This window comes from Pyricularia grisea (genome assembly GCF_004355905.1).
Source record: "Pyricularia grisea strain NI907 chromosome Unknown Pyricularia_grisea_NI907_Scaffold_2, whole genome shotgun sequence".
NCBI classification, from domain to species: domain Eukaryota; kingdom Fungi; phylum Ascomycota; class Sordariomycetes; order Magnaporthales; family Pyriculariaceae; genus Pyricularia; species Pyricularia grisea.
Window position 1 is genome coordinate 754522 of NW_022156717.1, and position 27953 is coordinate 782474.

The following is a 27953-nucleotide window of genomic DNA, read 5'->3' on the forward strand; positions in this document are numbered from 1 at the left end:
TTAGGTCACTTCTTTCTCAACAGTCTCGCTGAATTAAGCTCCTTCAAGCTGTCCAGTTTCCCAGGGGGCTATGACAAATGTGGACTAGCGTCAGTTTGATGTACCCACCTAACCCATGTGGGACAGAAGCTTTAGGTACCTTGGATGGACAAGACGGAGTAACATACAAAGGAAATACGGAAACATACCTCACTTGGAGAGAAAAGAAGGTGGAAAAGTCGAGATGTAGATGGAGAGGAGAGGAAGATGAAAAGGAATAACGGTGAAGCGAAAGCTATATGAACGTTGCCAAGTGATAAATGCCACCAGAAGCAATATGCTCCCCGCTAGATCTAGATTCATCTATCCTAGCAAGTACCTTGCCTTAATCGACACCAACTCTACCTGCACTTGCACTTAAGCGGGATAAATTTGCCAGCTCGTCGTCGGTGGCTTTCCAGGGGTTCGGTGCAAACTGCTGTTTTACTGTTTTTATCTTGACAAGGAAGAAAATCCGCAAGACTGGCAAATGAACAGAACTCATAAAAAACAATTGGCTGTCCTCTATTTCAATTTCAGCAACGGTCACTGTACATGGCCAAAACTCAATCGCCAACAATTAGTCTAGCTGCACCTCCGTACCACCTACTCCGTACCCAACTTGATCCTCCATTGTTGCATAAACACTACGGGTCTGTTTATCGACCATGGCTTCCCCCGATTCGCAGCCCAAGCCCAGTAGCAACGGCGCCACGACGGGAGACCCCGCCATCAAGCTTGGGCACCAGCAAAGGCAGAAAATATTTACCCCGCCAAATTTTGCGTTGCTGCTATGCCTCCTCCTCAGTCTGGTCAATTTTTACCACCTACAAAAGCCAGGCCCAGCTTCTGTCGTTTACGTTCAAGAACCTAGTACTCCAATTCCTCCCACCATCTACAAAAACACCGCCAAAATGTCCACCGAGCAGACGTAAGTTGTCATTGTCTGTCCTGGGGGTTTATAGACTTCTATATGGACTTCTATTCCAGCTTCCCATCATTGCTCGACTCTTGCTGACCATATTTATAGCTTCATTGCCATTAAGCCCGACGGCGTCCAGGTATGGTGGTAGAATGTTACCTCGGACAGCATCATGAATAAACATCTAACATGTCCGGAATATAGCGCGGTCTGGTCGGCCCCATCATCTCCCGCTTCGAGCAGCGCGGGTAAGTCTGAAGCCGCTCCCACGGCATTTGACATTGACAGTGCAGTGCAACTGACAAACTGGTGCCTCATAGCTACAAGCTGGTTGCCATTAAGCTGGTCACCCCCGGCAAGGCCCACCTCGAGCAGCACTGTACGTTCTCTACAGATACAGAATCCATCAGCATATTGAGCTTCGACTGACAGTGCCTTTGCAGACGCCGATCTGAAGGACAAGCCCTTCTTCGCTGGCCTCGTTGAGTGTAAGTCTTTCCCGATGGAATCGTTGAACGTGGAAGAACCAAACTAACAAACTTTGGTGCAGACATGAACAGCGGCCCCATTGCCGCCATGGTCTGGGAGGGCCGTGACGCCGTCAAGACCGGCCGTAGTATGTGAAACCTTTCATCCATCCAACGCAAAGCATAGACTAACAACGTATAGCTCTCCTCGGTGCCACCAACCCCCTTGCCTCGGCCCCTGGCACCATCCGTGGGTAAGTTGCAGACCGTGACCACTTGCAGATGTACAACAAAATACTAAGCCTCTATCCCCACAGTGACTACGCCATCGACGTCGGCCGCAACGTCTGCCACGGCTCCGACAGCGTCGAGAACGCCAAGAAGGAGATCGCCCTTTGGTTCAAGGAGGGTGAGGTCGTCAGCTACCAGGCCTCGCAGGCTTCCTGGATCTACGAGAAGCCGTAAGCTTCTCGAAGAGGGAAATACAATAAAGGAGACTTTTGATGACGGATTGAATGTCGAATAAACTTGACTCGGTTGGATGTATCAAGGCAAGGGCGATTTGCTCATGTCAGAAACATGCTGAACAAGTCAAAATAGATAGGCAATGCAGCAAAATCAGTCTCAAACATTCCTTGTACTGTATGGTTAATTGTCCAAGTCTGGTCTGTAGATGACGGCTACCTCTTCCGGAACAAGGACTTGGCCCTCACAATAACCCCAGCAAACCACGGAGTAGCCCACAAGCTACCCGCTATCCTCAAAGGCAACATGGCCTTGGTGATGGCATAGGCAAGCGCAACCTCCACAACGATGCGGTAGGGACCCTGCGCGGCCTGAACCTTGGTGAGCGCATCGGTGCTTGAGTCTTGCTCGCCATCCTCGGAAGCAGCTTCGTTCAGCCCGAACCAGCCCTTGCGCCGAAAGTACCGCTCAAACTTGCCCAACCCCTCCTCCACGTACGACCCATACCGCTCCGCGACCCATGCCACTGGGGCGACATGCAGGTCGGTGTTATGAAACAGGGCAAACAGGGCGATCAAGGGCAGGATGGCGGTCAGCTCGTGCAGGATCAGAAAGGCGGCGACGTGGGACAGCGGGGCCGACTCGAGGCGCGCGACGTACGGTCGGAGCGGTCGGGGCAGCCGGGCGACGATTCGGGGGATGGCAGATGGTGGGGTTGCTTCAGATGGAGGTTTGGTGGGTTCTGGCGGCGGAGTGGTGTATCTGCGTCTGAATTGGCCGAGGCGGAAGAGGCGTGGTTGTCGCGTTGTGGCTCGACGGAGGAGCTGGGAGGCTGACATGGTGATGGGAATACGAAGCTGGTAGGTGCGAGCTGTTTTCGGCTGTTATTGACTCATTTGAAGGTAATGGAGAATTATGCCGCAATAATAATGTCGACAACAGCTTTATCGATGTGAGAAAAGCCTATGTTCGAGACCTAAATCTTTTGAAGCTTGGGTGTGGTATGGTTATGTGAAGTTCGGAGCTCCCGGTAGAAGGTAAAGGATAATGCTCCTTGAGCTGATTGCCAAGGTAATTTGGAGATCGCCCCACTCTCCAGGCGGTAGCTCCACCAGCCGAAAGTACGCAACACCAACACACCATTGAAATTAACACTACGGTATTCTATACATCTTCTCTACCAGACGTAATTAATTATTTCTCAAATTCACGTCATCCGACGTTTATCGCTCTTCATCGCTGTCGGCAAACAACTTGCCCTCAGGCAGCTCGTTGAGCTCTTCCTCCTCGGTATCCAACCCCCTAAAGATCCACCAGAACAAGGCGCCACCAACAAAGGCGATGACAGCCGTGCTCCCGTAATTCCACACCAGCAACGGGTCGGTGCTCAGCGGCACAAACGCCGCGGCCAGGGCGCTGCTGATGGCCGTCGTGAACATGGAGATTGCCTGGACTGTGGATCGCATGTTCTTGGGCGCCTTGCTAAAGGCATACTCAAGCGACGTGATGGAGGCCAGGATCTCCGACACGGCGATCAGCACGTACGAGCCCGTCTGGGCCCACACGGACAGGTCGACGGGTGGGCACTGTTCTCCGGTGGCTGTCGTGCCTGAAGCCATGGTTCCGCATTCGGAGATGCTGTAGATGCGGTTCTGCACCACGGCCGCCCAGATCATGGCCGCGCCACCTGTTAGGAAGCCGGCGGTGATCTTCTTGATGGGCGTGAAGTTGATTTTGTGCTTGCGGAGGAAAGGATATATGATAAAGTCGAAGATGGGGATCAAGCTGGTTGGTAAGGTCAGCTTTTGATGAGTTATATCCAGGTCAAGGGTCTGCTTGTACTTACATTATCAAGGTTATCGGATCCAGGTTTGTTAGCAGGTCGTTTGGAACGCCATCGAGCTTCATGGTAGCGGCCTGTGAGATCAGATTGTTGTTGAGCTGGCCATAAGACAGCCAGTAAATTGGAAACCAAAGGAAAACCTGGCAAGCAGCAAACCCGCGGCGGCTGGGTCCAACGTGGTCAGCTAACAGCTTCCTTGGCTTGAGATTACGTCGAAAACAACAAACTTACAGCTCATCAACCCAGGCATCATCAAATGTCATCCACTTGGGCTTCGTACCAGGCGCAAACTTGCTCGGCTTGACGTTTTCCCAAAACGTACCGTCGTTGAGCCTATGATATGTGACCCACGGCAGGATATGCCATCGCCCCTTGTTGGCCAACAAAAAGGTCCTCAAGGCCTTGCTCAATGCGCTCCCTGCGGGCTTTCTGGTCTTGAAGCGCTTGTGACCCCACCACATGATGGAGGGGCAGAAGCAGAGTATGATGGCCGGTAGCAGGAATGACAGCCAGAACCCGACGTATGCCTCGGCGTACACCATGCTTATCTGGCCCACCAAGGCGCCGATGTTGATGAAGAGGTAGAACCAGTTGTAGACACGGTTGATGGTGACGGCAGGATCCTCGATGACGCGTTCGCCCGTCTTGGGCAGGACTATGACTCGAGGACCCTTGTCTGTGTCGATCTGCTCGGCGATCATAGGGCTGATATTTGGCAGGAAACCTCCGGCGCCGAAACTGGCGGTGAGCATACCGGTGATGAGAGCGCCAAGCGCGTTTGAGCGTCCCTGGGCCAGCACGGGCGGGGAGGCTGCTATGACGAGTACCAGATGGCCCAAGACGGCGATCACCAGCGCCCCGCAGATGGTTTTATATCGACCGAGGTGCTGGTCCGCGATGTAGGCGCCGAGGAGCGGCGTGCAGGCGCCGAAGGCATTATTCATCAGCGTTATAGAGGTTGAGGCTTGTTGGCCCATGCCCAGGACACCCGGTTGGCCGTCCCGCGTGAGAGGCGCACCTGTTGTGGAGCCCTCGGGCATGGGCATTTGAATGAAGTTGGTATAGACGATGACGGTTCCGTACCATGAGAAACGCTCGCAAAGCTGGATGAAGGCTATGGAATAGATGTCGAGAGGGATCTTGGAGGCCACGCGGCGGAGGGTGACCAGCTCCTCTGCAGTCGGTTTATCGTGGGACGTTTGGTCGATGGCGTCTTTTTCCCCGGAGAGATAAGTGCCCGCCGAGTCGGCTCTGTTGACGCGCTCGATGGGGCTTATGCCCCCGGCCGAGCTCTTTGTGTCAGCCATGGCTGTTGGAAGGACGCGAGATCGACTTTGTTGGACTTGCTAGCTCCGAAGTCCAAACCAAAAAAAAAAAAACAATAGGGCCAGCCCTGGTCGTCTTTGTTCATGTTAGTGACGAGGTTGGCTCGGGAGTTTTTTATTCAGTCGGAAGGCCGGCCGGCTCTCTTTAAGTTGAGAACAAAAATAAACGAAACTTCTTGCAGATAAGCAACACGATTGTCTTCTCGGTTACCGAAAATAGCGTTTCAAAGACATGGCTGCATGATTAAGGATTTGAAGCTTCATCCGAAAGCTTCGACGTTTGCCCATGAAACATGTGAGTGGTACCTGGCGCAGAGTGAGTCAATGCGGAATTGGCATGCATCAGTATCCAAAAGTATATATAAACTGGTCAAACAATCCTTTACGACTATTTTGAGTAAGTTAGCTGACGCTTAGATGGCATCAGGTACCAGATTTTTGACACGTTCTAACCCCTTTTGCGATGGAGTGAATCCCATGGTGAGAAACACCGTTGTTCCACCCAAAAAGAAGTTTTGTACTTGAGTAGCCAAGTTAACTGCTCGCCAAGAAGTTGATAATCATGCGATGTCGTCAAGAAAGATGCCAAAATAAGATACAGCTTGAGTAACAATCATCTCCGGAACGAGACATCTCTGCCTTGTCAATTTCAGTAGCGGAACTACACAACCAACGCCGTAAATAGAGCCAAACATCAAACGTCTTTTGTTGCTCGATGCTACTCTTGTATAAGCGAGGGTCGCAGACTGTAAACCGTCTGATGATAGCCGGCCACCAAATAGAAGTGAAAATGGGAGTAAACGGGATCGCCGTCTCTGCTTCTTCTTCAGAGGACTGTCCGACGACAAGACTTTGGAGCATGTCTACGTATGCAAGACATACAAGAACAATTTACAGTGACTGAGGTGGTCGAGACCAATAGCAAATATAGAAAGAGGCTTGTTGAGAGGCCAAAGTAAGGCTGACTATGGTTATAAGTAACGCGAGATTGCGGGGATGAGCAAACTCTAATGCATGGCCTTTACTCGGCTACATTGGCCGAACTGTTAATCAGACGATCATGAACTACTATTGGGAGTGTTTGCAACACTCGTGGCAGTTATACCGAACCAGGTATTATTTTCGGAGGTTTTGTGCCTGAACATATGAATGGAGGTAGTCTGTTTGGTTAAAAAGCTGCTTCATCGAGCTTGCGCCCAAGACTAGCTCAATTTTCCTGTTTACTTTTGAGCAAAACCTCAAGGATATTCTGGCCATAGTTGCTAAGGTATCATGTACAACCTCTTATGGTATATTGTTGCCTTCGCTCACATGGCATTCTGGTCTGGTAAGAACATCAGATGGCACATAAAGGCTTGCACTTCAGCCGAAACCACTACCATGGCGTTTCCTTTCAAGGTTCTGAATTAGTCTCTTCTGTTCATGATTGGGTATATTACACGCTATATCGACCATCCGACCAAAGCCCCTACATCCCCTGTACCGTCCTTGGTTGGTACTCCTCCTCCAGATATTTCAGCTCCTCGTCCGTCAGCTTCACGCTCAGTGCCTCCACAGCCTCTTCAATCCTCTTTTCCGTGCTCAGACCCAGGATCGGCGCGCAACCCTTGTGTAACACCCATGCCGTTGCCAAAACAGCCATGCTGATGCCCTTCTTGGCCGCAACCTCTTGTACTCGGTCGATGATGGCCGGGTTTGACGACTCGTTCCACTTCTTGGCCTTGGCGTCCGTCTTCTCCCTGAGAGACTCCTCTGCTCCATCCTCCTTCTTTGCCGGCCGCGCCAGCAGTCCCCTGGCAAGGGGTGACCAAGGGATGACGCCGACTCCGGTGGCGTTGCAAAAGGGAATCATCTCGCGCTCCTCCTCCCTGTACAGCAGGTTATAAAAGGGCTGCATGGAGATAAACTTTGTCCACCCTTTAAGCTCGGCCGTGTACTGCAGGCGGGCAAACTCCCACGTGTACATGCTGCTCGCACCAATGTACCTGACCTTTCCCGAGACGACGACCTCGTGCAGCGCGCGCATGATCTCCTCGGGAGGCGTCTCGCGGTCCAGTCGGTGGATCTGCAGCACGTCGATGTAGTCCGTGTCGAGCCTCTTGAGGCAGTCGTCGACGGCCTTGAAGACGTGCTTGCGGGACAGGCCCATCTGGTTGACCAAGGGTCCGTCGTTGACGCTGGGAGGACGAGTGCCGTCTTCCATGACCGGGTTGAAGATCTTGGACAGGATCACGACCTTGGACCGTGGGATGTTGTACTTTTTAAGCGCCTTGCCGATGATGACCTCGGACGCGCCGTTGGAGTAAGTGTCGGCAGTGTCCCATGTGTTGATTCCCAGGTCGTAGGCCTTTTTGAGCAGCTTCATGCCCTCCTCTTCACCGAGGGTCCAGGGGGAGCCCTGCCAGTTTGGGTCGCCAAAGACCATGCAGCCTTGGATCAGCTTGGAGACCTTGAGGCCGCTGTTGCCGAGGCGGACGTACTCCATCATGGTGGACATTGTGGTTTGTAGATGGGGCCAAGATGTGAGGTTGAGTGAGGGAGTGAGTGAATGAGAGAGTGAGTTAATGAGGTGAGACTTGGTCGAAAAGTAACAAAGCGGTTCTATGAAGGTCTTAAGCATGCTTGTCTGTTAACTGATAAAAAAAAGCCCTCCACTCTTTTGACCCTCTACACATGCGTCCAGAGTCTCAGCCAAACCTGACCCGCCGCCGACAATCGGGCATCATCCTCGCATAGAGCCGAACCCGGGTGGGCCTCCTGCACGCCGTGTCATTCCGTCTGGATCCGGCAAGCTAACCGGAGCGAGTAGTTTTTTTTTTGCACATAGGTCAAGTGAAGCACTACTGACAATAATACCCCATGGTATTTGTCATGCAACCTCCAAAAAAAACCCGGTCTTCTCGCCGACCACTATTGTTTCCCCCCACCCCCACTTTACTGTACCAAGGACGCTAACAACTCCCCCAACAGCCGAACGACCGCAAAGCTTGGTGTCACTTTTCAGACGCTAAAACGGCCAATCCGGAGCCGAACTCTTCTGCCCCGCGGGGAGCCCTGCAAAATGCGGAGGGAAGGCCTCGCTGCGTCATTAGAGGCGAGTGTGAGGATTCCTCGTGTCCGGAAAATTAATGTTACGCGCTTTATGTGATTTTTTTTTTTTTTTTTGTTGACTTGATCCGATACTCTCAACTTAGCATTTATCTAGTCTGTAGTTTCAGCAAGAGAGCCGGCGGGAACCAGCTCTAGAAGACCATTCACACAATCCTCGCCCACCACCCGTTCTATACCCACACATACTCCATCAATACCATGACCTCCATACTCATCACAGGCGGCGCAGGCTTCATCGGCCAGGAGCTCGCCGCCGTCCTGGCACAGCAGTCTGACATCTCCATAACCCTGACCGATCTCACCCAGCCGCCCATTCCGCCCACCCCGGCCGGCCAGGGCACCAACGTAACCTTCAACTGCGTCGCCTCTGACCTTACAGACCCGGCATCCATCGCCACCATATTTGCTCAGAGGTATTCTGCAGTCTACACACTGCACGGCCTCATGTCGGGCGGCTCCGAGGCCAACCTGGAGCTGGGTCTGCGCGTCAACCTCGACAGCCACAGGCAGATCCTCGACTTCTTACGAAAGAACCACCCTGGCACAAAAGTCATCTTCCCCTCCAGTCTTGCCGTCTATGGTCCCACCGGTCCGGGCGAGATCGTGTCCGAGTTGACCTGCCCGATCCCGCAGAGCAGCTACGGTGCCGAGAAGCTCATCGTCGAGACGCTGCTCAACGACTATTCTCGCCGGGGCCTGCTGGACGGCCGCGTCGTGCGCCTGCCGACCGTCGTGGTCCGACCGGGCGCTCCTTCGGCCGCCGCCTCGTCCTTCGCCTCGGGTATCATCCGCGAGCCGCTCCGCAACCAGCCCAGCACTCTGCCCGTACCGCTGAACCTTGAGATGTGGGTCGCGTCCCCGGCCACCGTGGTCAAGAACTTGATCGCTATTAAGGACGTGCCGGCCGAACAGTTTGGCTTATGGCGCACCATAAACCTGCCCGGCATAACCGTCACGGTGCAGGAGATGCTGGATGCGCTCGAGGCGGTCGGCGGAAAGGAGAAGAGGGCGCTCGTCAGAGAGGAGAGGGACGAGAAGATCGAGATGATTGTTTGCAGCTGGCCGTCAAGTATGGATACATCCAGGGCGCAGAGTCTGGGGCTTGTGGCTGATGTGCCCATCTTGGAGACCGTCAAATCTTTTGCCAAGAGCGAGGGGCTGTTATAACGATTTCTTTAATCAGTTTAGACAAATTTAATGCCCTTCATGGGAAATTCATATGGTCATATGAAAAGTCTAGACCCCCTACGGCTCCGTTAAAATCGAGAAATGATGTAGTACCCAGCACAAAATCTGGACTGAGCACGTTGTTAAACATAACTGGCGTTTCGACCATACCGCCGTTCATGCCGTCGAGCGTCCCATCAGCAAACCCGCCGTTGGGATGCGGAGGCTGCATGCCGTCGTACATGGCACTCGGGGGCAGTGTAGTCTGGTCACTGCTCCCATCTCCGACCATGGCGGCGTCAACACGCATGTGGAACCCGCCGTCGACGGTTTGAAGCAGCTTCTTGGCGGATTTGGCCAAGCCGTCTGCCATCAGGTGAACCAGGTGCCACTTCCCGACCCTGACCTCTCTGAATCGGCCCACCAGCCTGCCAGCTAGGTCGCTGACAAGTCCTACCTCGACGAGCCCGTCTTCGCGTCGTCGAGTTGCAATCTTGAGCAGGAATACGCATGCAAAGGCCGTCATGGCATGCAGGTATGAAGGCATGCCCCTCAACCCCTCGCCAATGTCTGGGTCGTTGAGAAGCAGCTCGACAATGGTAGTGGCGGCCGTTACGGCACCTGTTGCGGCGCTGCGGAAGACGGCCGGGATAGGTTCGCCCGGTGTTAGGCCGCGGAACACGTGGCTGAATAGATACAGCTTGGCAAAGTGGTAGTGGATCAAGGCGCCCTTGGCAGGGAACTCGCCGATTGCTTGGAAATTTTCTGGTTGATGGTCAGTATCCAACGTAGATTTAACAGCACAAGTCAATATCAAACAAAGTCTTACTCTTCAAAACAGTGGACCAATACCCAATCCAATGATCCAACTGGCGACTGAAACTAGCAATCTGTGACGAGTACACGAGCGGAATGGCGGATCCATTATCCGGGCCAAATAACTCGTGAACGCCTGTCAAGATGATGTGCAGCGCCACCTGACTGATCAGTCTACGGTCGTCGTCAGTCGCTACCGGAGATGCCAGAAAGTCTTCCCAGCCTTGTATGGAAAAGTCCTCTCGGACAAGCGACGGTCGGCCGTAAAGAATCGAGAGGTGCTTGTCGCAAATGTAGAGGTTATACCAAAGTCGCATGCAATCGGCCGCGTCTTGTGCAGCCGCGGCGGCCGAGTCCGTCAGCATCCCGTTGTTTGTTCCGTCGTGATTGCTCGTCCTGTTGTTGGAATTATTCATGTTGCTGACTTGGCTGTCGGGCGTCTGCCCTTGCCGCTGTAAATTTGATTGCCCCACACGTCCTGGACTGAGGTTTTGAGTCTGCCCATGCGCGACGACGCGGTGGTAGTTGGCCACAAGGTTGACCTCGGTAGCGAGACGGATGGCCATGCCCGATAGAGTCCACGACACGTCACTAAGCCAGTAACTCGCGATGCAAAGCGCCCTCAAGTGGTCACGGTTAATCCTTCGCTCAAAGACCGAGTCGAACACTGATCCAGATACTAGTCGCCGGAACTCCCGGTTGCATATTGGATACAGTCGATTACTCCCAGAATCATGCATGGCCGCGACGGTGAGGATGCATGCCGTTAACAGGGGACTTTGTCGACGTAGGTCATCGAGAGTTTTCCACTTGCAGTTGCTGCCGTAACCGATGCGGTAGATGAAATGGTCCAACCGGTCGACATAAAGATCAAACAACTTCTGCGCATCAGCAACAGTTATTTGCCCGTCCGAGATAAAGTCCTTTAGCGACGTCGTGTTTGTATTTGACTTTTGTACAGTCCCTGATCCACTCGAATGCCGATGACCGTGTTGGTGCTCAAGGGAGCCAGAGGTTTGAGTACCGTCTCCGTCATCATTTCCTCTTAGAGACTTGAGCTTAGTTAGGTAGTATACAGACTGCATGGGAACATCTGGTGACTGCGGCAGAAGTTTAGGAGAGTTGTCGGTGGAGGGGCCGGCCTCTGCCTCATGATGCGGCTCCAGATTATTTGCCGACGTTAGGCTATCGGGCCCAGGTCGGTCGAGGGAGCTGCGTAGGGGTGGCAACGACGGCAAGCCGGTGTGTTCTCGCATATTCTGCACCCCTGCATGTAGCATCTCCAAGTCGGCAATGATGTCTTGATGCCACTGAGAACGTTCATCCATGAGCATCTGAAGACTCTTGCTCAAGACGCACGAAAGATTCCTTTCCTTGCAGCGACGGCAAGGCGGAGTGCCCTGGTCCATATGACATCGTATCTGCAGGGCAAGGTTAGAAACGATTTAAGCCAGAGTGGTGCACAGACAAAGCGACTAACCTTTTGCTTTCGGCATGCTGCACAAGCTTTGACCTTGCGTGAGATCTCGACCTGCTGTGGGACCGGTGGCGGCGCCGAGACGGGTGGATTCTGAAGCGGATGTGGACGGGTTTCGACCGAGTCCCTCCGGATGCTTTGAGCGCGGCCCAAATTCACACTGGCAGGAGATCCAGACGCACTTAGTTTACGGGGTCCGTTCTGGCCATTTGGGTCCTACAGGTATCAGTTGATAGTCGGCGGTCAGCTGATGGGAAGCAAAAGGGGGAAACAAAAAAGATACGGGCGTCGTCCAGTCAAACGGGACACCAACCATATCGGGGAAACTCACGTGAGGAGACGACCCTGCAACATCGGGAACCGGATTGCTTTCTTGCCACGTTCTTTTGGGCATTTTTTTTTTTTTTCGTTCGTTAGTTACTTTGCTGCGGTGGGTTCCCGAAACTACGCCACCACCAAACAAACAAAAGATTGTGTAACCTTGGTTATACTATCCAAAGTCAACAATACACCTCAATAGCGGCTTAAAAGCGGCAGTCACAGCAGCAAAAGAATCTGCAAGTCGAAACTGAGGGGATCGGATGCTGGCTTGTCGGGGAAATGAAATGGAGAACAAATGAGGGTCCAGGGCTTAGCTGGTTACCTTAGGCATTTGCATTCAACCTGATTGATGGGAGAGGTTCCATTGAATTGGATGGCCGAAAGACCCCACTCGGGCTGTGGGCTGCCCCCGATGGCGGGGAAATTAGGGGATTTTTTACTGGGTGGTTGATTTAGTGGATGCCCAGGCAGCCGGCTTCACGACTCGTCCGATGGTTACAGATTTTTTTATTTATTTCGTTTTTGTTTTTGGTTGAATTGATGAGATGAAAACGAGCAACCAACAGGCAATTAGCATCGTCCAATGGCAACATGCTCAAGGATGGAGTTCAAGAAATGAAGGGTCAAACTTTTTTTTTTTTCCTCCCACGCCTACGAACGTCGAAAAGAACTGACAAGTCATAGTATAGACAAAAACATGCATGGTTGAACTAAAAAGAACTAGGCTAGTTCTAGTCCTTTCTAGAACCACACTAACACAAGCAAGCAAACGAATCAGTCAACTACCTTGCCTCAACGTGCTCCGTCTGTTTCTTCCTGGCATCCTCTTCCTCGGCACGCTGCTGCTCCTTTTGCACAATCATGTCCTGCACATCGTGGCGCACCTTCTCCTCCTCGGTCGGGTACGCATGACGCCACATGGTCCAGATGCTTCTCTGGAACAGGTCGTCCATGGACTCCATGCTCCTGCCCTTGAGCTCGGGCAAACAAAAGTACACAAACACGACGCCAACGTAGGTCAGCATGGAGTAGATCAAAAACGTCCCGTAGCCGAGCTGCGTCATCATGGTCGGCGTGGCCTGCGTGATGCCGTAATCCACGATCCAGTTGACAAACAGGCATATGCCCATGCAAACGGACCGGATGCGTGGAGGGAAAATCTCGGCCGCCACCACGTACGGCGCCACCGAGTGTCCAAACGACCACCCGAACGCGTAGATGTAGATCCAGATGATGCCCACGATGCCGCCCGCCGGCGTTCCGCCCCCGCTGCCGCTCTGCGAGATGGCGCCGCTGCCCTCGGCGAATCGGATGTACAGCGCCAGGTACAGCATGGCCGTGGCCTGCATCGTCGCGCCCACCATGAGAGGCAGCCTGCGGCCGACGCGGTCGACTATGACGGTGACGTAGAAGACCGTCGTGACCATCTTGACCAGGCCGTAAACTCCCGTAGTCAGCAGACTGGACGAGCCGGACGGGACGCCGATCATGGCAAAGATGTCGGGGGCGAAATAGTTGAGGCTGTCGGTTCCTGTGAACTTGTGGAACAGGAACAGCATGACCGCCAAGAAGAAGCGCCGCCGGTTGCTGGCGTTGGTGATGACGTCCTTGGCCACCACGAGGTAGTTGTTGCCGACGGCGTACTCTTGCTCAGCGTCCACTTGAGCGCAGATCTCCATGTATTCACGAGCCACATAAGGGTGTTCGGCGGGGAGGCCTCGGAGAGCGGTGATGTTTGCGAGGCCGCGCTCCTTTTTACCGCGCGAGATGAGGGCACGGGGGCTTTCTAGCACAACTGTCGGGAGGGTGTTAGCAGGCAGTACAGTCGGCGAGAAGGGAGGCAGTCGACGGGAAGGTTTGCTGACGAGAGGCGAAGTGACGACTTACAAAACGTCAAGATGAACAAAGCAGCCCCTGGAATCAACTGGATTCCCAGAGCCAGCCTCCAGCCAGTATTGTCAAGCTTGTTGGTTGCCCAGATTGACACGCCATAGTTGACCCAAAAGGCCAATGCCAAGCATGTCACAATCATGAGGTTGTATGTGGTGGTCAAGGTACCTCGAATGGACTTTGGTGCAACCTCGGCCAAGTATTGGGGTGCCAGCATGGACGACATGCCGATTGCGATACCAGATAATAGACGACCGGCGTAAAAGACGCCCAGGTCAGCCACCTCCTGGAACGAACATCCAACGAGGAAAATACCGGCCGAGATGAGGACGGCATATTTGCGACCGAGGTAATCGGATGCCGGGGCACCGAGGAGGGCACCACCGGCACCGCCTGCTGCTACCATTGCTGCTATATTTCCGGCTGTGCGGATGTCAGTTGTCTCTTTAATAAATCAAGAGAGGAGTTTTGAACAGGATTAAAAAAAAAAAAAAACTTACTCCTCACGTCCTTCTCCGCTTCAGACAGAACATCCAAGCCGAATGCATGCTTGAAAGCTGCCAGCTTTAAAACGCCGCCAATGTTGCCAGTATCAAATCCATAACTGCAGCCCGCAAATGCAACAGTGATGCTGACAAGGGCGAGTTGTCTGTTGAAAATCTCCTTGGGATCATTCTTCCAATCCGGAGATGCCCACAGGGAAGTACCTCCTCCCATTTTAAAAAAAAAGAAATATACTCGTAGGGGAGGAAAAAAAAAAAATACAACCAAGAAAGTTAACTAGAAAGCCAAGAGACAATAAGGCTGAAGCCAAGCAATTCCGAGTTGTCGACTAGGCGAGAAGGGAAAGTCAACAGCTTGGCTGGAAGGATTGGTTGGCTCGCCAAGGAACTGGGCGTTCATCCAACCTTCTTTTATATCACCCGATGAGGTACAGTAGGTAAGGTAGGTATTGTACCTCAGCAAACATACCCTTTACAAGGGACTGGACGGTCTGGTACTGGCTGGCGTACGTAAAGCTTCCCACATTTCCCTTCGTGGAGTTACTAGGTATGGAGATCAGCAGGACACTCACTACGGTAGCAAGTGTGCAGCAATGTGGGACCCCAGGTTTTGGTTCTGGTCCTCCAGCCTATTGATGGTGCGTTGTAGCAGATCCACATCACGGCAGGTTGGGGTTGAGGGGGATTAAGGACTGATTTCCGGGGCAATCCAGGAACTTCCCTGTTCCCTCCGCACGAATTAAAACTGGAGTGGCTTTTTGGTTACAAATTAAGCCATGCTCTTTGGTTTCTTGCTTAAAGTTGGCGGCCATGAGATCCGGTGGAGGCTAGTATTACAATTTGATGCTCTAGCGTGTCATCAAACGGATTTTTATTATGTGCTCACATTGACTAGCAGACGAGAATCCACTTGATTCATTCCCTGCCAAGGCGAAATTGGAGCAAATCTCGGAGGAGCGATTCAGCATGAAAAAACGGCGAGAAGCCCGAGGAGCAGGGGAGAAGTGCAACCTCCGCACAACCCCACAGCGAGGGACAATGGGGCGGTGCGGGGATAGACGCTGTTCATCGCGGCATGTTGGGGTATAGTATGACGATCTTGGAATAGTCTTTTTTATCCTACTTTTTAGCAAATGCGGGAAACCATTTTGCATTCAGAGGAGAAACCCTTGACTATCTACGAAATAACCAGTGAGTTAACTAACTGCGATTATACCAAATTTTTGCAACCTGAGCCCGCACCCCTTTGACAGCGAGGCATCTTTCTTTTCCCCTAATTCTCTTACTGGAGTAAAACCCCCGGGCCTTACACATCCACCACAATGGCATCACCTATCGACTTCCATGCGGACCTCCGCGTCACCAGCACGACGCCACCGCGTACAGAGGCCTACATCCCCGCCTCGACAATCCAAGTGCACGCATCCAACCTCCTCCTCCTCCCGTCAGGTGAGCTGCTCTGCGCTTGGTTCGGCGGCTCCATGGAGGGCATCTCAGACATATACATCTGGCTCTCCCGCCTCGCACCCGGCGCCAACGAGTGGACCACTCCTATGCAGGTTTCCGAAGACCCGGCCCGCAGCGAGCAAAACCCGGTGCTCTTCCTCGACGAGAGGTCCGGCAACCTCTGGTGCATCTACACGGCCCAGGAGCACGGCGCCCAGAACAAGTGTCTCGTGAGGCGGCGCGTATCCACCGACCTCGGCAAGACCTGGGGCGAGCCCGCCGAGCTGTTCCCAGACCGGGGCATCTTTGTCCGCCAGCCCATCATCGTCCTCAACGATAAGAATGGACCCGGCAAGGACGTTTGGGTCTTGCCCGTCTTCCACTGCCGCGCCGAGGAGGGTGTTGAGTGGGTTGGCAACGACGATGTGTCGGCCGTGAGGTACTCTGAAGACTCGGGCAAGACGTGGAAAGAGAGTATGGTACCGGAGTCTCGTGGCGCCGTCCACATGAACATCCGCCCAGACCCGTCGAGTCCTGGCAAGTACGTCGGCGTGTACCGCAGTCGTTGGGCCGACAACATCTATCTGTCGCGGTCTGACGACTGCATCAACTGGACCAAGCCTGAACCCACGGAGCTACCCAACCCCAACTCGGGCATCTGTCTGGGCGTGCTGCCCAAATCTGGAAAGCTGGCGCTGGTCTACAACGACTCGCGCGCCACGCCAGACATGGTGCAACGCACTGGACTGTACGATGACATTGAGACGGACGGGCCAAAGCTCAAGAAGCAAGCTGTCATCGGTGACAAGGCCGCCATCTGGGGCACACCCAGGAGCAAGATGACGCTGGCACTGTCAAGCGACGGGGGGCGCACTTGGCCCGAGAAGCGGTTGCTGGAGGAGGGTGATGGCTTCTGCCTCACAAACAACTCAAAAGACAAGATAAATAGGGAGTTGAGCTATCCCAGTATCACGGTGGCAGACGATGAGACTATGCACATTGCCTTTACATTCTGGAGGCAACGGATCAAGTATGTCAAGGTTAAAGCGGACTGGGTCAAAGGTTAGATTTAGAAGTAATTTACCAAAGATAAAACAATATAATGCCCAAGAAACAAATCTAAAAAATGCCTTGATCATTATGTTTTATTTGTCGCTAAAAAGACCATTTAATTCTATTTACTCCCAAACTCACCCCCTCAACGGGATCGCCTCCTCGGCCTCCTGCAACACACTCATAGTCTTAACGGTCCACTCCCTCATGGCCTCACCAACCTCCAAATACGGCTTGCGGGGCGCAAAAACCATCCTGTCCTCGATGCCGAGGTGCTTCTTGCCAATGAACCACCAGGCGCCATACTTTGTCTGCGCGAGGCCCTTTTTGCAAGCCCACTCGGCGTTGCTGACGAGCTCCTGCAACCTCTTGGCCTCTTCCTTTTTGCCCTCGACCCAGAGGTCGTAGACCTTTGCCGTCGCGCGGGGGAAGACGTTGCCCATGCCCGTCACGCAGCCCACGCCGCCGCCCTCGAGCGTGGGGACCAGGTAGTCGGCCGACCCGCCGTACACGGAGAACTGGGCAGGGGAGAACTTGGACGCCAGGCGCACCACCTTGCCGACGTTGCCGCATGTGAACTTGACTGCTACAATGTTGGGGTGCTCGGCTAGCGTGGCGATCTGGTCCGAATCCAGGTCGATGCCGCCAGTGACGGCAGGAAACTGTATGAGAGGGGTTGTCAGTCGGGTGCATCTTCACAAAGGCGGTCGAGAAAGGAAGGAGAAGAACACAACTCACATTGTAAATAACAATCGGCAGCGGGCTAGCGTCTGCAACCTCGCGGTAATAACCCAACAGCGCATCCGGGCTGACGGCCTTGGCCCAGTAGCTGGGAGGCAGGAGCAGACCAAAGTTTGCGCCAGCCTCCTTGGCCTCCTTTGCACAGAGAATAGTCTCACGCGTGCTCTGAGCGCTGATTCCCGCGATCAAGGGGTAAGAGTCGGGCAGGCCGGCTTCGGTCACTGCCGCGCGTGCCATCTTGAGGATGGCTGGACGCTCGGCACGGTCGATGAGGGCCAGCTCGCCGTTGGTGCCGAGGTACACGAGACCGTGCTGCCCGGACCGGAGGAGATGCAGGGCGTGCTTCCTCATCGATTCGAGGTCGATCTCCTGCTCGGCATCTGGCTTGTAGAGGGTGAGAACCGGAGTGTAAACTCCCGGAGGGAGGGGGGTTGATTTTGTGGCGATTGTTGATGAAGGCATTTTTGGATGTGAAATGTGATTTTAGTTCAAAATTAGAAGTGTTGAAAGAGATGTGGTTATTGGGGCGGTAGTTTAGAAAATCTTTCCAGTACCAGATATGTTGGTAGCTTTTTGTGGTGTATACAGTAGCTAAGAGTGTGTATTGAGAAGTGCAGTAAAATCTACCCAATGTTTTGTTTGCACAAGAGCTGTACATGAACCAGGATCAAAAACTGCAACTCCGACATCGAATCCGACCCCTCCATTACCCACGGCGGGCACTCCGGGTCTAGCACACGTCATGCTCCCCGCGAATCATTCAGGCCAGGGGCTTTGACACAGGGTCCATACCGGTAGTGGATTCCAAGGGGCCCGGGGCGGTCTTCTTGCCGACATTGGTTTTTGGATTTCTTACCTGCGCTAGCTGCACCCAATAAAGTGGTACCTTTACTACTATATACGACGAACTGGGATCTGATCGATCGATCCACAGATTGCCGTTTTACTGACTGGCACTCCCCGGCCGGCAACCCAGTGTTTGCGCAAATTTGATGCCCTCAACGAACACTTTGGTTTGTGTCATTAAATCTAAGGACCAACAAAGATCTGAACAAATATCTAAAAACAAAATCTGGCCATCTATAGCAAGATGGATGTGACAAGTAGTTCATGTCGCTGTACAACTTAAACAAACAACCGTATTACAACCGAGCCTTCGGTTTCCACTTGATCCATGGGTGGTCTTCTGCCGATCTGACCAGGTGGTCAATGTCTGCCGTGTTCACCAAACCGGGGTGTGCCTCATCGAGAGAGTTGATGCCGCAGAGCTTCATCGAGACCTCGAGCTCGTCCTTGAGAACTATAGTGGATAAAACAATTAGCAATGTTTTTAGCCGTGGCGATAATAAGCAATAGGCAAACTTACTCTGACACAAGTGCGCACAACCCTCCTCGCCGTATGCAAGCGAGTAAAGGAAAGGCCTCCCGATACCAACCGCGGTAGCTCCCAAGCAGATAGCCTTAAGTATATCTGATCCACGTTGGAACCCACCATCCACAATAACCTCGAGATGGTCAAATACCTCCGGGCAGTACTTGTGAAGCTCCAACAGCACCAAAATGGCCGGCTGTGACGTATCCAGTGACCTGCCGCCGTGGTTGCTGAGCATAATACCCTCGCAGCCATATTTGACGGCCAGCCTCGCGTCCTCGGCACTCTGTACGCCCTTGAGGATGACAGGCAGGCCAGAGACCTCCTTGATCCAGGCAATGTCCTCCCAGATCAGGCGCTTCTCAACGTAACCCGCCATGAGCCGGCCCATACCGCCCCCCTTCTTGTCGTTGCTGGCAACGGCACCGCTAACCGCCGATGCGATAGCCTCGGCCGCAATGCGCTCGTCCGCCTCGCGCTTGCCGGGGACTGGCGCGTCCACCGTCACAAAGATGGCCTTGATCCCCAGGTCGCGTGCTTTGCGAAGTAGATCGGCCGTCTTGTGGCGCTCGTGATTGACGTACAGCTGGAAAAAGAAGGTCTGTCTCGGCCTGGCCGTCAGCTCGTGCAGCTCGTCGGCTGGCAGCGAATCTGAAGCGGATGCGATAGCTGACAGAGGGTATGATGCATTGTTTGAGATACACTGAATTATGCCTTCCCTTGCGGCGCCCCGTGCCAGCGCCATCTCACCATCCGGGTGAGCCAGGCGTGCCATGGCGGCGGGGCTGATGAAGAAGGGCACGGATGAGTCGTAACCAAGAATCTTTCGCCGCATGCTCGTTTTCGCAACGTCGCGCAGTACCCGTGGGCGGAGCATGATGCGACGCAGGAACGACTGGTTCCAGCCATGCGTGTTGAGATCTGTTGCCGCCGAAGAGTAAAAGGCCCATGTCTTGGCCGTAAATGTGTGAGAAGCAACATCCCGGAGGTCTTGGGCACTAATGTTGGAGTAGAGATCTGGTTTGCGGTAAGGGACGGGTGTGTTTGTGGAGGGCGGTGCTTGTTGCATTTCTATTGCCTCGCTCTCGGCGCCTGGCGCCGCACTGTCGCTGGTGGCAGGTATGAAAGTGCCCTTGAACTTTTCGGGAGCCAATGTCTCCTCGAGTATGCCAGGAGCGTGGATGCCATCGTATGCGGCTGTTGCATCTTTTCCTGCGTATTGGAGGATGACTGTTGGAGGTTAGTAAATGCCTCGCAAAAAAGACATGCCGAGGCTACCTACTCTCTGATCCTCCTGGGTGCTCGTCCAAGAACTCGGTCACATCCCAGACCTTTTTATGTACCGCAATCCAGCAGTCATCGGGCGACTGATGCCGCCCCAGCTCTTCGGCTGTTAATGTTATTTCAGCAGCCATAGTGTGTGCGGATGAAGGAGCAGAAGAGGATAGGAGGTAATAGGTAGTAAGCAGTAGGCAAGACTTGGGACGTCTCTAGACCAAGTCCGATGCAGATTGCGGATATGAATATCGGTTTTAGATCGCCCAGAGGACAAGGAGCAGCCGCGCAGGTCACCGCTTATCCATTGGACATTGGGGATCCAGAAACACATGGTCAGGGTGGACCGCGGATCATGGAGCGCGGCGCCGTACGGACTGGATGCCATCCTTGAGTGCCGAGGGTGGACTTGAGCAAGCTTGACGATGACGGGGCGTGAACGGGTCAGGATGGAGGGTTGAATGGATGGCTAAGTTGCCAACTTGGGTTAGAGGTGGGGTAAATGTGGGGTGCTCGGTGTCAATTCCCCCGCGGACTTCTTCCCGCATGGTGATTTACCAGAAAACCCTAACCCGTTGTTACTAAGGTCAGTTCATGAGACAACAAGCAAACAGACCTTGGCAGGCTGCAAGATTGATCAAGGCTACCCTGTCAACCTGTCTTGCTGTCTTGCTGTCTTGCCTTCAGTGTTTAGTCCGTACTCGGTCTTGCCAGTATCCGAACAGGTTGTCTGATGAAGAGCCGTGGTTTACCCTTTTTTGCTCGAGATCTTTTCAGAAAACAGTCCTAAAGGGATAATGCGCAACCGCCGTCTGCATTTAGCCAGAACGGCAGAAGCAGATTATCATCTTGGCTTGTGCCAGAACACGGAGAGCCTCATCCGTCCTGGCGATCATGTCCTATACGGTCGAGGACCCGTGGCATCTTTGTGTGCCAGTGAAGATGTGAAATTGATAACTTGAAGGAGTTGTTGTGTTCGAACGCACATCTTGAGAATTGTAAAACCGTTCAACGTCAAAATGCAGCCCTCAATAGTGTCAGTCTTGGCCTTCCTCATCCTGTCTGCAAATGCAGACTGTCAAAAGTCGAGTCCTCTGGATGTTGCCCAAGAGACAACGTGCGGCCTGCGTGTGTTTGATAAAGGCTCGAAATGGCAGGGCCCTGAAAGCTGCGTGGGCGAATACTGCATATACTGGAACAGTGAATTCAACAATGGAATGGGCATCGCTGCCGTGACCACCGCCGAACACGCTCAATCAATCGCCAAATTCACAGAGGAGATGCAGCTGCTACAAGATGACCCGCCATACTTCAAAGCCGAAATCCCAGGCAAAGGCAAGGGCGTCATCGCGAAGCGCAAGATTGCACTAGGAGAGACCATCATGGTCTTGCCACCAACGCTGCTCGTCAGCGACGCTGCATATCAGGCCTTTGGTGGTGCAGGGAAGATCAAGGGAAATACCTTGTACTCCAAGGCTCTGGAAAAGGTGTCTGCCACGGCTCGCGAGGAATTCCAGGAGCTTCATGGTCTCGACGCCGGGATGAAGCTCGATAAGAATGGCTTCACCGTATATGTAGGCTACACCGAGGAGAGCCAACACCTTGGAGTTTATGCCCAAGCTGCAGCCATCAACCATGACTGTCGACCAAGGTTAGTGTCTTGGATGCACCACATTGATTCAATGACTGATTTGCGCTATAGCATCAATTACCGCCTTAACGACATCACCCAAACCACTACTGCTGTTCGCGAGATTCAGCCCGGCGAAGAGCTCAGCGTCAGCTACGTTGATCTCATGCTTCCACACAAGGAACGACGTAAGCGTCTGCGCGACTGGGGCTTTGACTGCAAGTGCAGTAAATGCACAGCATCCGCAGCCGCTATCGCACGCTCCGACGAAAACATCAGTATGATAAAGTTCCTCGAGCGTGCACTAGACAGCCCCAACAGCACAGTGACAGGTGCTACAGGAGAACAGCTTGTTTCCTTGTACGAGGAGGAGCGTTTGGACATTTACCTCGGACCTACTTATACACGCGCGGCGCTCAACTATGGGCTCTTTGGCGAAAAGGAAAAGGCAGTCGAATACGCAAAAAAGGCCATCGCAGCGCTGGAGAGGCAGTACGGGCCATATGCGGCAGATATCCCATCGATGCAGGCATTGCGGGATGAGCCCGAGAAGCATTGGAGCTGGGGATTGAGAAAGTCGCCATCACTCAAAATCCCGATTCCAGATGACATTCCGCAACCACCCATGGAGGAGTTGTAAATGTGTGAGGACTCTTGTCAGGCAGCAATTCGAATCAGGCTGTTAGCGCCAAAACGGATCAACACTATCACAGGCAGCATTGCTCTCGGGAAGATAGGATAAATGAACCTTGTGTAAACTGTGACGCAATGTTTACCAACCTTTGGCAGGCAACCGCCAGCCACAAAGATTTGGATGCAAGATACACGTGATACCACGTGACATCGTGAACTCTGTTGCCATTCAAGTGGGGCATTGCTGCCTAGTGTTCATTTCAACTTGGAACGCGTTCCTGCCTGTGCAAGGAGAGTTTGGACGGTGTAGGCGCTCTTGGCGTTGGTAGGGCTGAGAAATGACATAAATAACGAAAGACAAGTGAGGCCCTCTTGGGGTCTCGCCAATTCCCACTGGCTGCTATGTTTCTTGTCTTCTCTCACTTTTTCATGACCAGAACGATCAATTGATGCTCATTTTCAACCACACCTTCTTGACTTTACATGTCAATTGCAATCCTAACATCAGCCAGCAAACTCTCTACCCTTCAGAATGCCACCCCGACGCAGCGCTAGGGCCGCTGCGGCCGCTGCGACATCTGCCTCCCAGCCCGCTTCACAATCTGCCTCGCCGCTTGAGGATTGTGTTGTTGCTATCAGCGGCGCCTTTCCCAACTTGACGCAGGCCCAGACCAAGGACAAAATCACTTCCCTAGGCGGCACTGTCTCACCATCCGTCAACAACAAAACCACACATTTGGTCACAACTGAACATGATTTCTTGGCCAACACAACCAAGGTCAAGGCCGCCACAGAAAAGAACATTCTAATCGTTAGGTACGATTGGCTGCTCGATTGTGAGACCAAGGGCAAGCGACTCTCTGAGAAGCAGTATGATGTTAGCGCCAAAGCTACTGCCGCGCAGGCCACCGTCCAGGCTCAACAGTCTCAGGCTGCTTCCAAGTCGAAAGGAGCCAAGCGCGCCGCCAGTGTGGCCTCGGATGACGAAGCAGACAAAGGCAAACAGCCGGCGAAAAAGAGAAAGGCCACCAATGGCAAAGCTAATGGCAAAACGAACGGTACCAAGCAAGAGTCTGGGGATGAATCAGAGCCCACCAAAGGCAAAGCTGCCAAGGGAAAGAAAGCCGTCAAGAAAGAGGCCAAAGATGAGCCGAAAGTTGATGGGCAGGTTGCCAAGTCAAAGGACGTTCATGTTCCCCTTGACGAAGGTTGTTTACTCAGCGGCTACTCTGTCTACATAGACTCCGACGGCCACATCTGGGACGCGTCACTCAACCAGACAAACGCGAGCAACAACAACAATAAGTTTTACCGCCTTCAAGTTATCAGGAACGCGCAGGGTGACTTCCAAACCTGGACACGTTGGGGCCGTGTCGGCGAACGAGGTGCAACTGCAACGCTTGGTAGTGGCACAAAGGAGTCGGCGATTAGCCAGTTTGAGAAGAAGTACGTCTTCAATAAGTTCGATCCGCATACAATTTGCTGACATTTAACAGGTTCAAGGACAAGTCAGGACTTGATTGGTCCAACCGGATGGCGCCTCCTAAACCCAAGAAGTACACTTTTATCGAGCGCAGTTACAATCAAGACTCCGATGAGGAGGAGGAGGAGACTGCTGAAGAGGAACAGAAGGATGACAAATGGGTGCCTCCTGAGTGCAAGCTCGAAGAACCAGTTCAGGATCTCATGAAGCTCATCTTCAACCAGCAGTACTTTGACGCAGCAATGTCGGAGCTCAATTACGACTCCAACAAACTACCCCTGGGAAAACTCAGCAAGCAAACCATTACTCGTGGTTTTCAGGCTTTGAAGGATCTCTCGGCTCTCCTGGACGATTCATCCATCGCCGCAACGAAATACCCTGACATGAGTGTCCAAGAAGCTATCGAGCACTTGTCCAACACCTATTACTCTGTCATCCCACACGCCTTTGGACGCAATAGCCCGCCTGTCATTCAGGAAAAGAGCTTGTTGAAGAAGGAGGTTGAACTGTTGGAAAGCTTGAGCGACATGAAGGACGCCTCCAACATCATGGGCAAAGACAAGGTCGGCGATCCAGTGCACCCATTGACTAAGATGTACAACGGCCTCAATCTCAGTGAGATGACGGCTCTTGAGAAAGATTCTAGCGAGTTCCGTTTGCTTAAGACGTACCTGAACGAATCGCGGGGTGAAACTCATGGCCATAACTACACGGTTCGGGAGATATTCCGTATCGAACGTCAAGGCGAAAAGGAGCGGTTCGAGAAAGAGTCGCCCGTCAGCGACTCTGGAGATCGGAGGCTTTTGTGGCATGGCTCGCGTGTAACCAACTATGGAGGTATCCTCAGTCAAGGTCTCCGAATCGCACCGCCCGAGGCTCCTGTGTCTGGTTACATGTTTGGCAAGGGCATTTACCTGGCCGACATGTCATCGAAATCGGCGAACTATTGCTGCTCTTACATCTCGGGCAATGAGGCGCTTCTCCTGCTCTGTGAAGCACAACTTGGCGACCCTGTGCAGGAGTTGACCGACTCGGACTACGACGCAGGCGAAAATGCCGCAAAGAAGGGAATGTACTCGACATGGGGTCGTGGCATGACGGGGCCCTCGAAGTGGAAGGATGCTGGTGCGGTTCACGACAGCCTTAAGGGCGTCAAGATGCCCGATACAAGCGTCAAGCCGGGCGATACGGGCTATCCCAACGCGTGGTTGCAGTACAACGAGTACATCGTCTACGACCTGGCGCAAGTGCGTCTTCGGTATCTGTTGCGGGTTAAGATGTAATGCTTTGGTCGATTTTCAGATTACTCGCAGTGACTGTCTCTATCCTCTAGGTCGGTGGACGGAACGACCATGGCGGCCAGGCTGGTTGCTATTCATGACGACAGGTTTCAGATGGACGATGACTTCTGGTCCACATTTGCTTTATATACAAGTTTGTTGCAAGGATATGGGCATATGTTCATGGCACTCAAAATTTGTGGCTGTTTCATATCCTTACGCGAGCTTTAGCATTTTCGAATCAAGACGATCGTTTGCATTTGTTTGCACTACTTGTGACAGAACTAACAAAAAGATATCTCAATGATAGTAGTGAGCCTCGAACATGGAAACACGCAAAACAACATAAGAAACGCTCAGAAGTGCACAGACATGCGAGTGCGCGCATCGGCAACGGTCTGCAACACCTCATCAAGGCTCGGGACATGCACCGAGTCCACGATCCTGTCCACCCTGACCCCCAACATCTCTAGATCCCTCCTCCGCCCCGGCTCCACCCCCCTAACCGCCGTCTGTACCCGCTGTCGCACCTCGACGACGCTGCTCTTGACGATGACACCAGCGAGCCGATGATACCCAGCCTCCCCGCGCCGCGGCCACAGCCCGACGTCGACCAGCTGACTCCGCAGCGCCTCCCGCTGCTGCCGCGCCGTCTCGGACCCCTCCCTCGACCTCCGCCGCAGCACCCTTCTCGTCTCGAGCACCTCGGCGCACGTAAGCCCCATGCACTCCTGCCGCGGCGTCCGCAGCACCCGGCACAGCTCCCGGACCGCCTCGCGCAGCATGTCGTCCGCCGGCAGGTGCAGCCACAGCGGGCGCGGCGACGGGGTCGTGTCGACCAGCGAGGCGTCGGCGTCGGCGCGGCAGTTGAGCAGCGCCGCGCGCGCCACCGTCGCCCAGTGCAGAGCCATCTTGGACTGTGCGGTCGCGTACAGCATCGCGGCCAGGACGGCCGGTCCGAGGTTGGCCATGGCGGTCGTGTCCGTGGGGAGCAGGCTGTCCGCCCAGCTGTGGGTGAACCGGGTGGCTTGTTGGGTCTGCGTTGGGGTTGCGGATGGGTTCTGTGCTGCGATGTAGACTAGGTAAGCTAGCACGAGGTGCCAGTTCGTGCTGGTGATGGGCTGGCCTGCTAGAGGGTCGCGCTCGTTCCGGAGGGTCGCGAGGTAGATGGCTAGTGCGGTGCGCGGGGCTTCGCTGTCGGGGCAGTAGAGAGTCAGAGCGCCGGAGTCGGGGTGGCGCTGGCTGTTCGGGAGGGGTGTTGGTGTGGGGTTGTTGAGGGCCTCAGCAGTGGGGGGGTTGCAGGATGGGCATAGAGTGGTTGGGATATCGAAGGTGGTGCGGGTAAGGCCGCCGTCGAAGAATATGGGAATCCGACAGTCTGAGTCTCGGAAAGGGGTGTTGGGTGGAACGGGTAGAGTTGTGGCCGGTGCAGCTTCTTGTTGCTGACGATCCTTGATCTGGGCCTGGGCAGCATCGTCCTCCTTCATCATCTCTTGGAACTCCTTGTCAACCAGATATTCCCAAACCCTTGCCGCTCTACGGTCTTGCAACTGGCTGCCGTCATTGCGTGAGGGTGCTGCCGTGGGACAGTTGCTCCAGTTCTCCTTGGCCGTCCGCACCTCTTGCTGGTGCTCGGCCAGTTGCCGCAGCTGCTCAAACACACCCGTCCGCCGGCGCTCTTCCTTCTTCAGCCTTTCAAAGTCGTCCTTATATCTCTGGACCTGGTCGTAGAACTGCTGCTCAGTGGTGGGCGCATTACCGGCTTCGATAAGCTCAATCATCTTCCTTTGAGCATATTCTTCGCCGGTCAGAACCAGCGACGGGGTGGTACGGTTGCTGAGCGGAGGAGTGGTGGGCCTGGGCGTGGCGTCGCTCGAGACGCTGCTCGGGGGAGGAGGCGCTGCTGGTGCCTGCCAGGGCTCGAAGCTCGGGCGGAGATGTCCCGCGCGATGCTGGTTGTGATTGATGGTTGGATGGTGCGGTGTCGGGTGCACAGAGTGAGGTTGTGGGGTTACTCGGTGCTGTTGATCGTAACCATGGGGTTGAACCAAGCCCGGAGCTGGCTGGGGATGGAATTGGGGACCTTCCATGAAGGGCCAGTTCTGAATAGGCTGCACGGAGGGTTTTGGGATGGACTCTTTGAAGAGCTTACCCCAGGCGTTGCTCAAAAAGGAGAACGGACTGGGAACTGGGTTAGTCCATTTGTGACGTGGATAGTTGGTATGCTTGAGGGCTCTTACCGAGTGTTTGGATCACGAGGCAAGGGCATGGTAGGTGTCGCGGAGTTGGCTCAGGGGATGCGCAGATCCGAGTTGAGTGAGAGTAGAAGATGAGGATCAAGTTATGAAAACAAATGTGATTGGTGGGAGCTCAAAATGCTGATTTTCATGATCTGGGAAGTAATTGAGAAGCGTGATATCGCACAGAGACTAGAAGAGATGTGTTTTCTAGATGAAGGATCGGGATATGGGCATCAGGACCCAGGGGGAAATATATCTGCAATTCACACCTGATATACTCTCCATTGAGTCCGCAATAACCTCATTGCCTTGCATTACAAACAAAGCCTTTTCGACGACTACATAGGCATGAGGCAAGACTTCCATGGTCTCGGATTATCGATCATCAAAGGAACGGACATGCCGTGTAGTCTGACTGCAGTCACGGGGAGAGCCGCATCACCTTTAAGATTACGCAACAAAAGCATGCATGGTG

At 53.7% G+C, this 27953-nt stretch overlaps 13 protein-coding genes across 13 annotated transcripts; 5 read left to right on the forward strand and 8 right to left on the reverse strand.

Annotated features, from left to right (window-relative positions):
• Positions 1–686: 686 nt before the first annotated feature.
• Positions 687–2858, forward strand: PgNI_02800 (uncharacterized protein; the record flags this gene model as incomplete). Its single annotated transcript, XM_031122857.1, has 8 exons — positions 687–949; positions 1049–1079; positions 1145–1188; positions 1261–1319; positions 1384–1428; positions 1491–1556; positions 1610–1661; positions 1725–2858. 8 exons carry the CDS (start codon positions 687–689, stop codon positions 1870–1872), a joined length of 708 nt encoding a protein of 235 aa, XP_030984401.1. The 3' UTR covers positions 1873–2858.
• PgNI_02801 (uncharacterized protein) lies at positions 2088–2711 on the reverse strand (the record flags this gene model as incomplete). The annotated part of the gene is made up of 1 exon (XM_031122858.1): positions 2088–2711. One exon carries the CDS (start codon positions 2709–2711, stop codon positions 2088–2090), a length of 624 nt encoding a protein of 207 aa, XP_030984400.1.
• A 237-nt stretch (positions 2859–3095) lies between the features above and the next one.
• PgNI_02802 (uncharacterized protein) lies at positions 3096–5022 on the reverse strand (the record flags this gene model as incomplete). The annotated part of the gene is made up of 3 exons (XM_031122859.1): positions 3096–3657; positions 3719–3880; positions 3947–5022. The coding sequence occupies 3 exons, from the start codon at positions 5020–5022 to the stop codon at positions 3096–3098; spliced, it is 1800 nt and encodes a 599-aa protein (XP_030984403.1).
• A 1486-nt stretch (positions 5023–6508) lies between these two features.
• On the reverse strand, positions 6509–7537 carry PgNI_02803 (uncharacterized protein; the record flags this gene model as incomplete). The annotated part of the gene is made up of 1 exon (XM_031122860.1): positions 6509–7537. One exon carries the CDS (start codon positions 7535–7537, stop codon positions 6509–6511), a length of 1029 nt encoding a protein of 342 aa, XP_030984402.1.
• An 812-nt stretch (positions 7538–8349) lies between these two features.
• PgNI_02804 (uncharacterized protein) lies at positions 8350–9318 on the forward strand (the record flags this gene model as incomplete). The annotated part of the gene is made up of 1 exon (XM_031122861.1): positions 8350–9318. The coding sequence occupies one exon, from the start codon at positions 8350–8352 to the stop codon at positions 9316–9318; it is 969 nt and encodes a 322-aa protein (XP_030984397.1).
• A 37-nt stretch (positions 9319–9355) lies between these two features.
• Positions 9356–14539, reverse strand: PgNI_02805 (uncharacterized protein; the record flags this gene model as incomplete). The annotated part of the gene is made up of 7 exons (XM_031122862.1): positions 9356–10083; positions 10148–11555; positions 11615–11827; positions 11943–11994; positions 12719–13727; positions 13820–14245; positions 14323–14539. 7 exons carry the CDS (start codon positions 14537–14539, stop codon positions 9356–9358), a joined length of 4053 nt encoding a protein of 1350 aa, XP_030984396.1.
• A 1108-nt stretch (positions 14540–15647) lies between these two features.
• On the forward strand, positions 15648–16838 carry PgNI_02806 (uncharacterized protein; the record flags this gene model as incomplete). Its single annotated transcript, XM_031122863.1, has 1 exon — positions 15648–16838. One exon carries the CDS (start codon positions 15648–15650, stop codon positions 16836–16838), a length of 1191 nt encoding a protein of 396 aa, XP_030984399.1.
• PgNI_02807 (uncharacterized protein) lies at positions 15819–16429 on the reverse strand (the record flags this gene model as incomplete). The annotated part of the gene is made up of 2 exons (XM_031122864.1): positions 15819–16355; positions 16403–16429. 2 exons carry the CDS (start codon positions 16427–16429, stop codon positions 15819–15821), a joined length of 564 nt encoding a protein of 187 aa, XP_030984398.1.
• Positions 16839–16961: 123 nt separating the features above from the next.
• Positions 16962–18129, reverse strand: PgNI_02808 (uncharacterized protein; the record flags this gene model as incomplete). The annotated part of the gene is made up of 2 exons (XM_031122865.1): positions 17563–18129; positions 16962–17486 (listed from the first exon to the last, which is right to left on the reverse strand). Exons 1-2 carry the CDS (start codon positions 18025–18027, stop codon positions 16962–16964), a joined length of 990 nt encoding a protein of 329 aa, XP_030984395.1. The 5' UTR covers positions 18028–18129.
• A 431-nt stretch (positions 18130–18560) lies between these two features.
• PgNI_02809 (uncharacterized protein) lies at positions 18561–20758 on the reverse strand. The gene is made up of 3 exons (XM_031122866.1): positions 20220–20758; positions 18932–20167; positions 18561–18865 (listed from the first exon to the last, which is right to left on the reverse strand). The coding sequence occupies exons 1-3, from the start codon at positions 20350–20352 to the stop codon at positions 18708–18710; spliced, it is 1527 nt and encodes a 508-aa protein (XP_030984394.1). The 5' UTR covers positions 20353–20758; the 3' UTR covers positions 18561–18707.
• Positions 20759–21070: 312 nt separating this feature from the next.
• Positions 21071–22573, forward strand: PgNI_02810 (uncharacterized protein). The gene is made up of 2 exons (XM_031122867.1): positions 21071–21863; positions 21915–22573. The coding sequence occupies exons 1-2, from the start codon at positions 21232–21234 to the stop codon at positions 22480–22482; spliced, it is 1200 nt and encodes a 399-aa protein (XP_030985611.1). The 5' UTR covers positions 21071–21231; the 3' UTR covers positions 22483–22573.
• Positions 22574–22909: 336 nt separating this feature from the next.
• PgNI_02811 (uncharacterized protein) lies at positions 22910–25497 on the forward strand. Its single transcript, XM_031122868.1, has 2 exons — positions 22910–23921; positions 23972–25497. The coding sequence occupies exons 1-2, from the start codon at positions 23008–23010 to the stop codon at positions 25239–25241; spliced, it is 2184 nt and encodes a 727-aa protein (XP_030985612.1). The 5' UTR covers positions 22910–23007; the 3' UTR covers positions 25242–25497.
• Positions 25498–25594: 97 nt separating this feature from the next.
• PgNI_02812 (uncharacterized protein) lies at positions 25595–27507 on the reverse strand (the record flags this gene model as incomplete). The annotated part of the gene is made up of 2 exons (XM_031122869.1): positions 25595–27419; positions 27479–27507. 2 exons carry the CDS (start codon positions 27505–27507, stop codon positions 25595–25597), a joined length of 1854 nt encoding a protein of 617 aa, XP_030985609.1.
• Between the last annotated feature and the right edge of the window lie 446 nt (positions 27508–27953).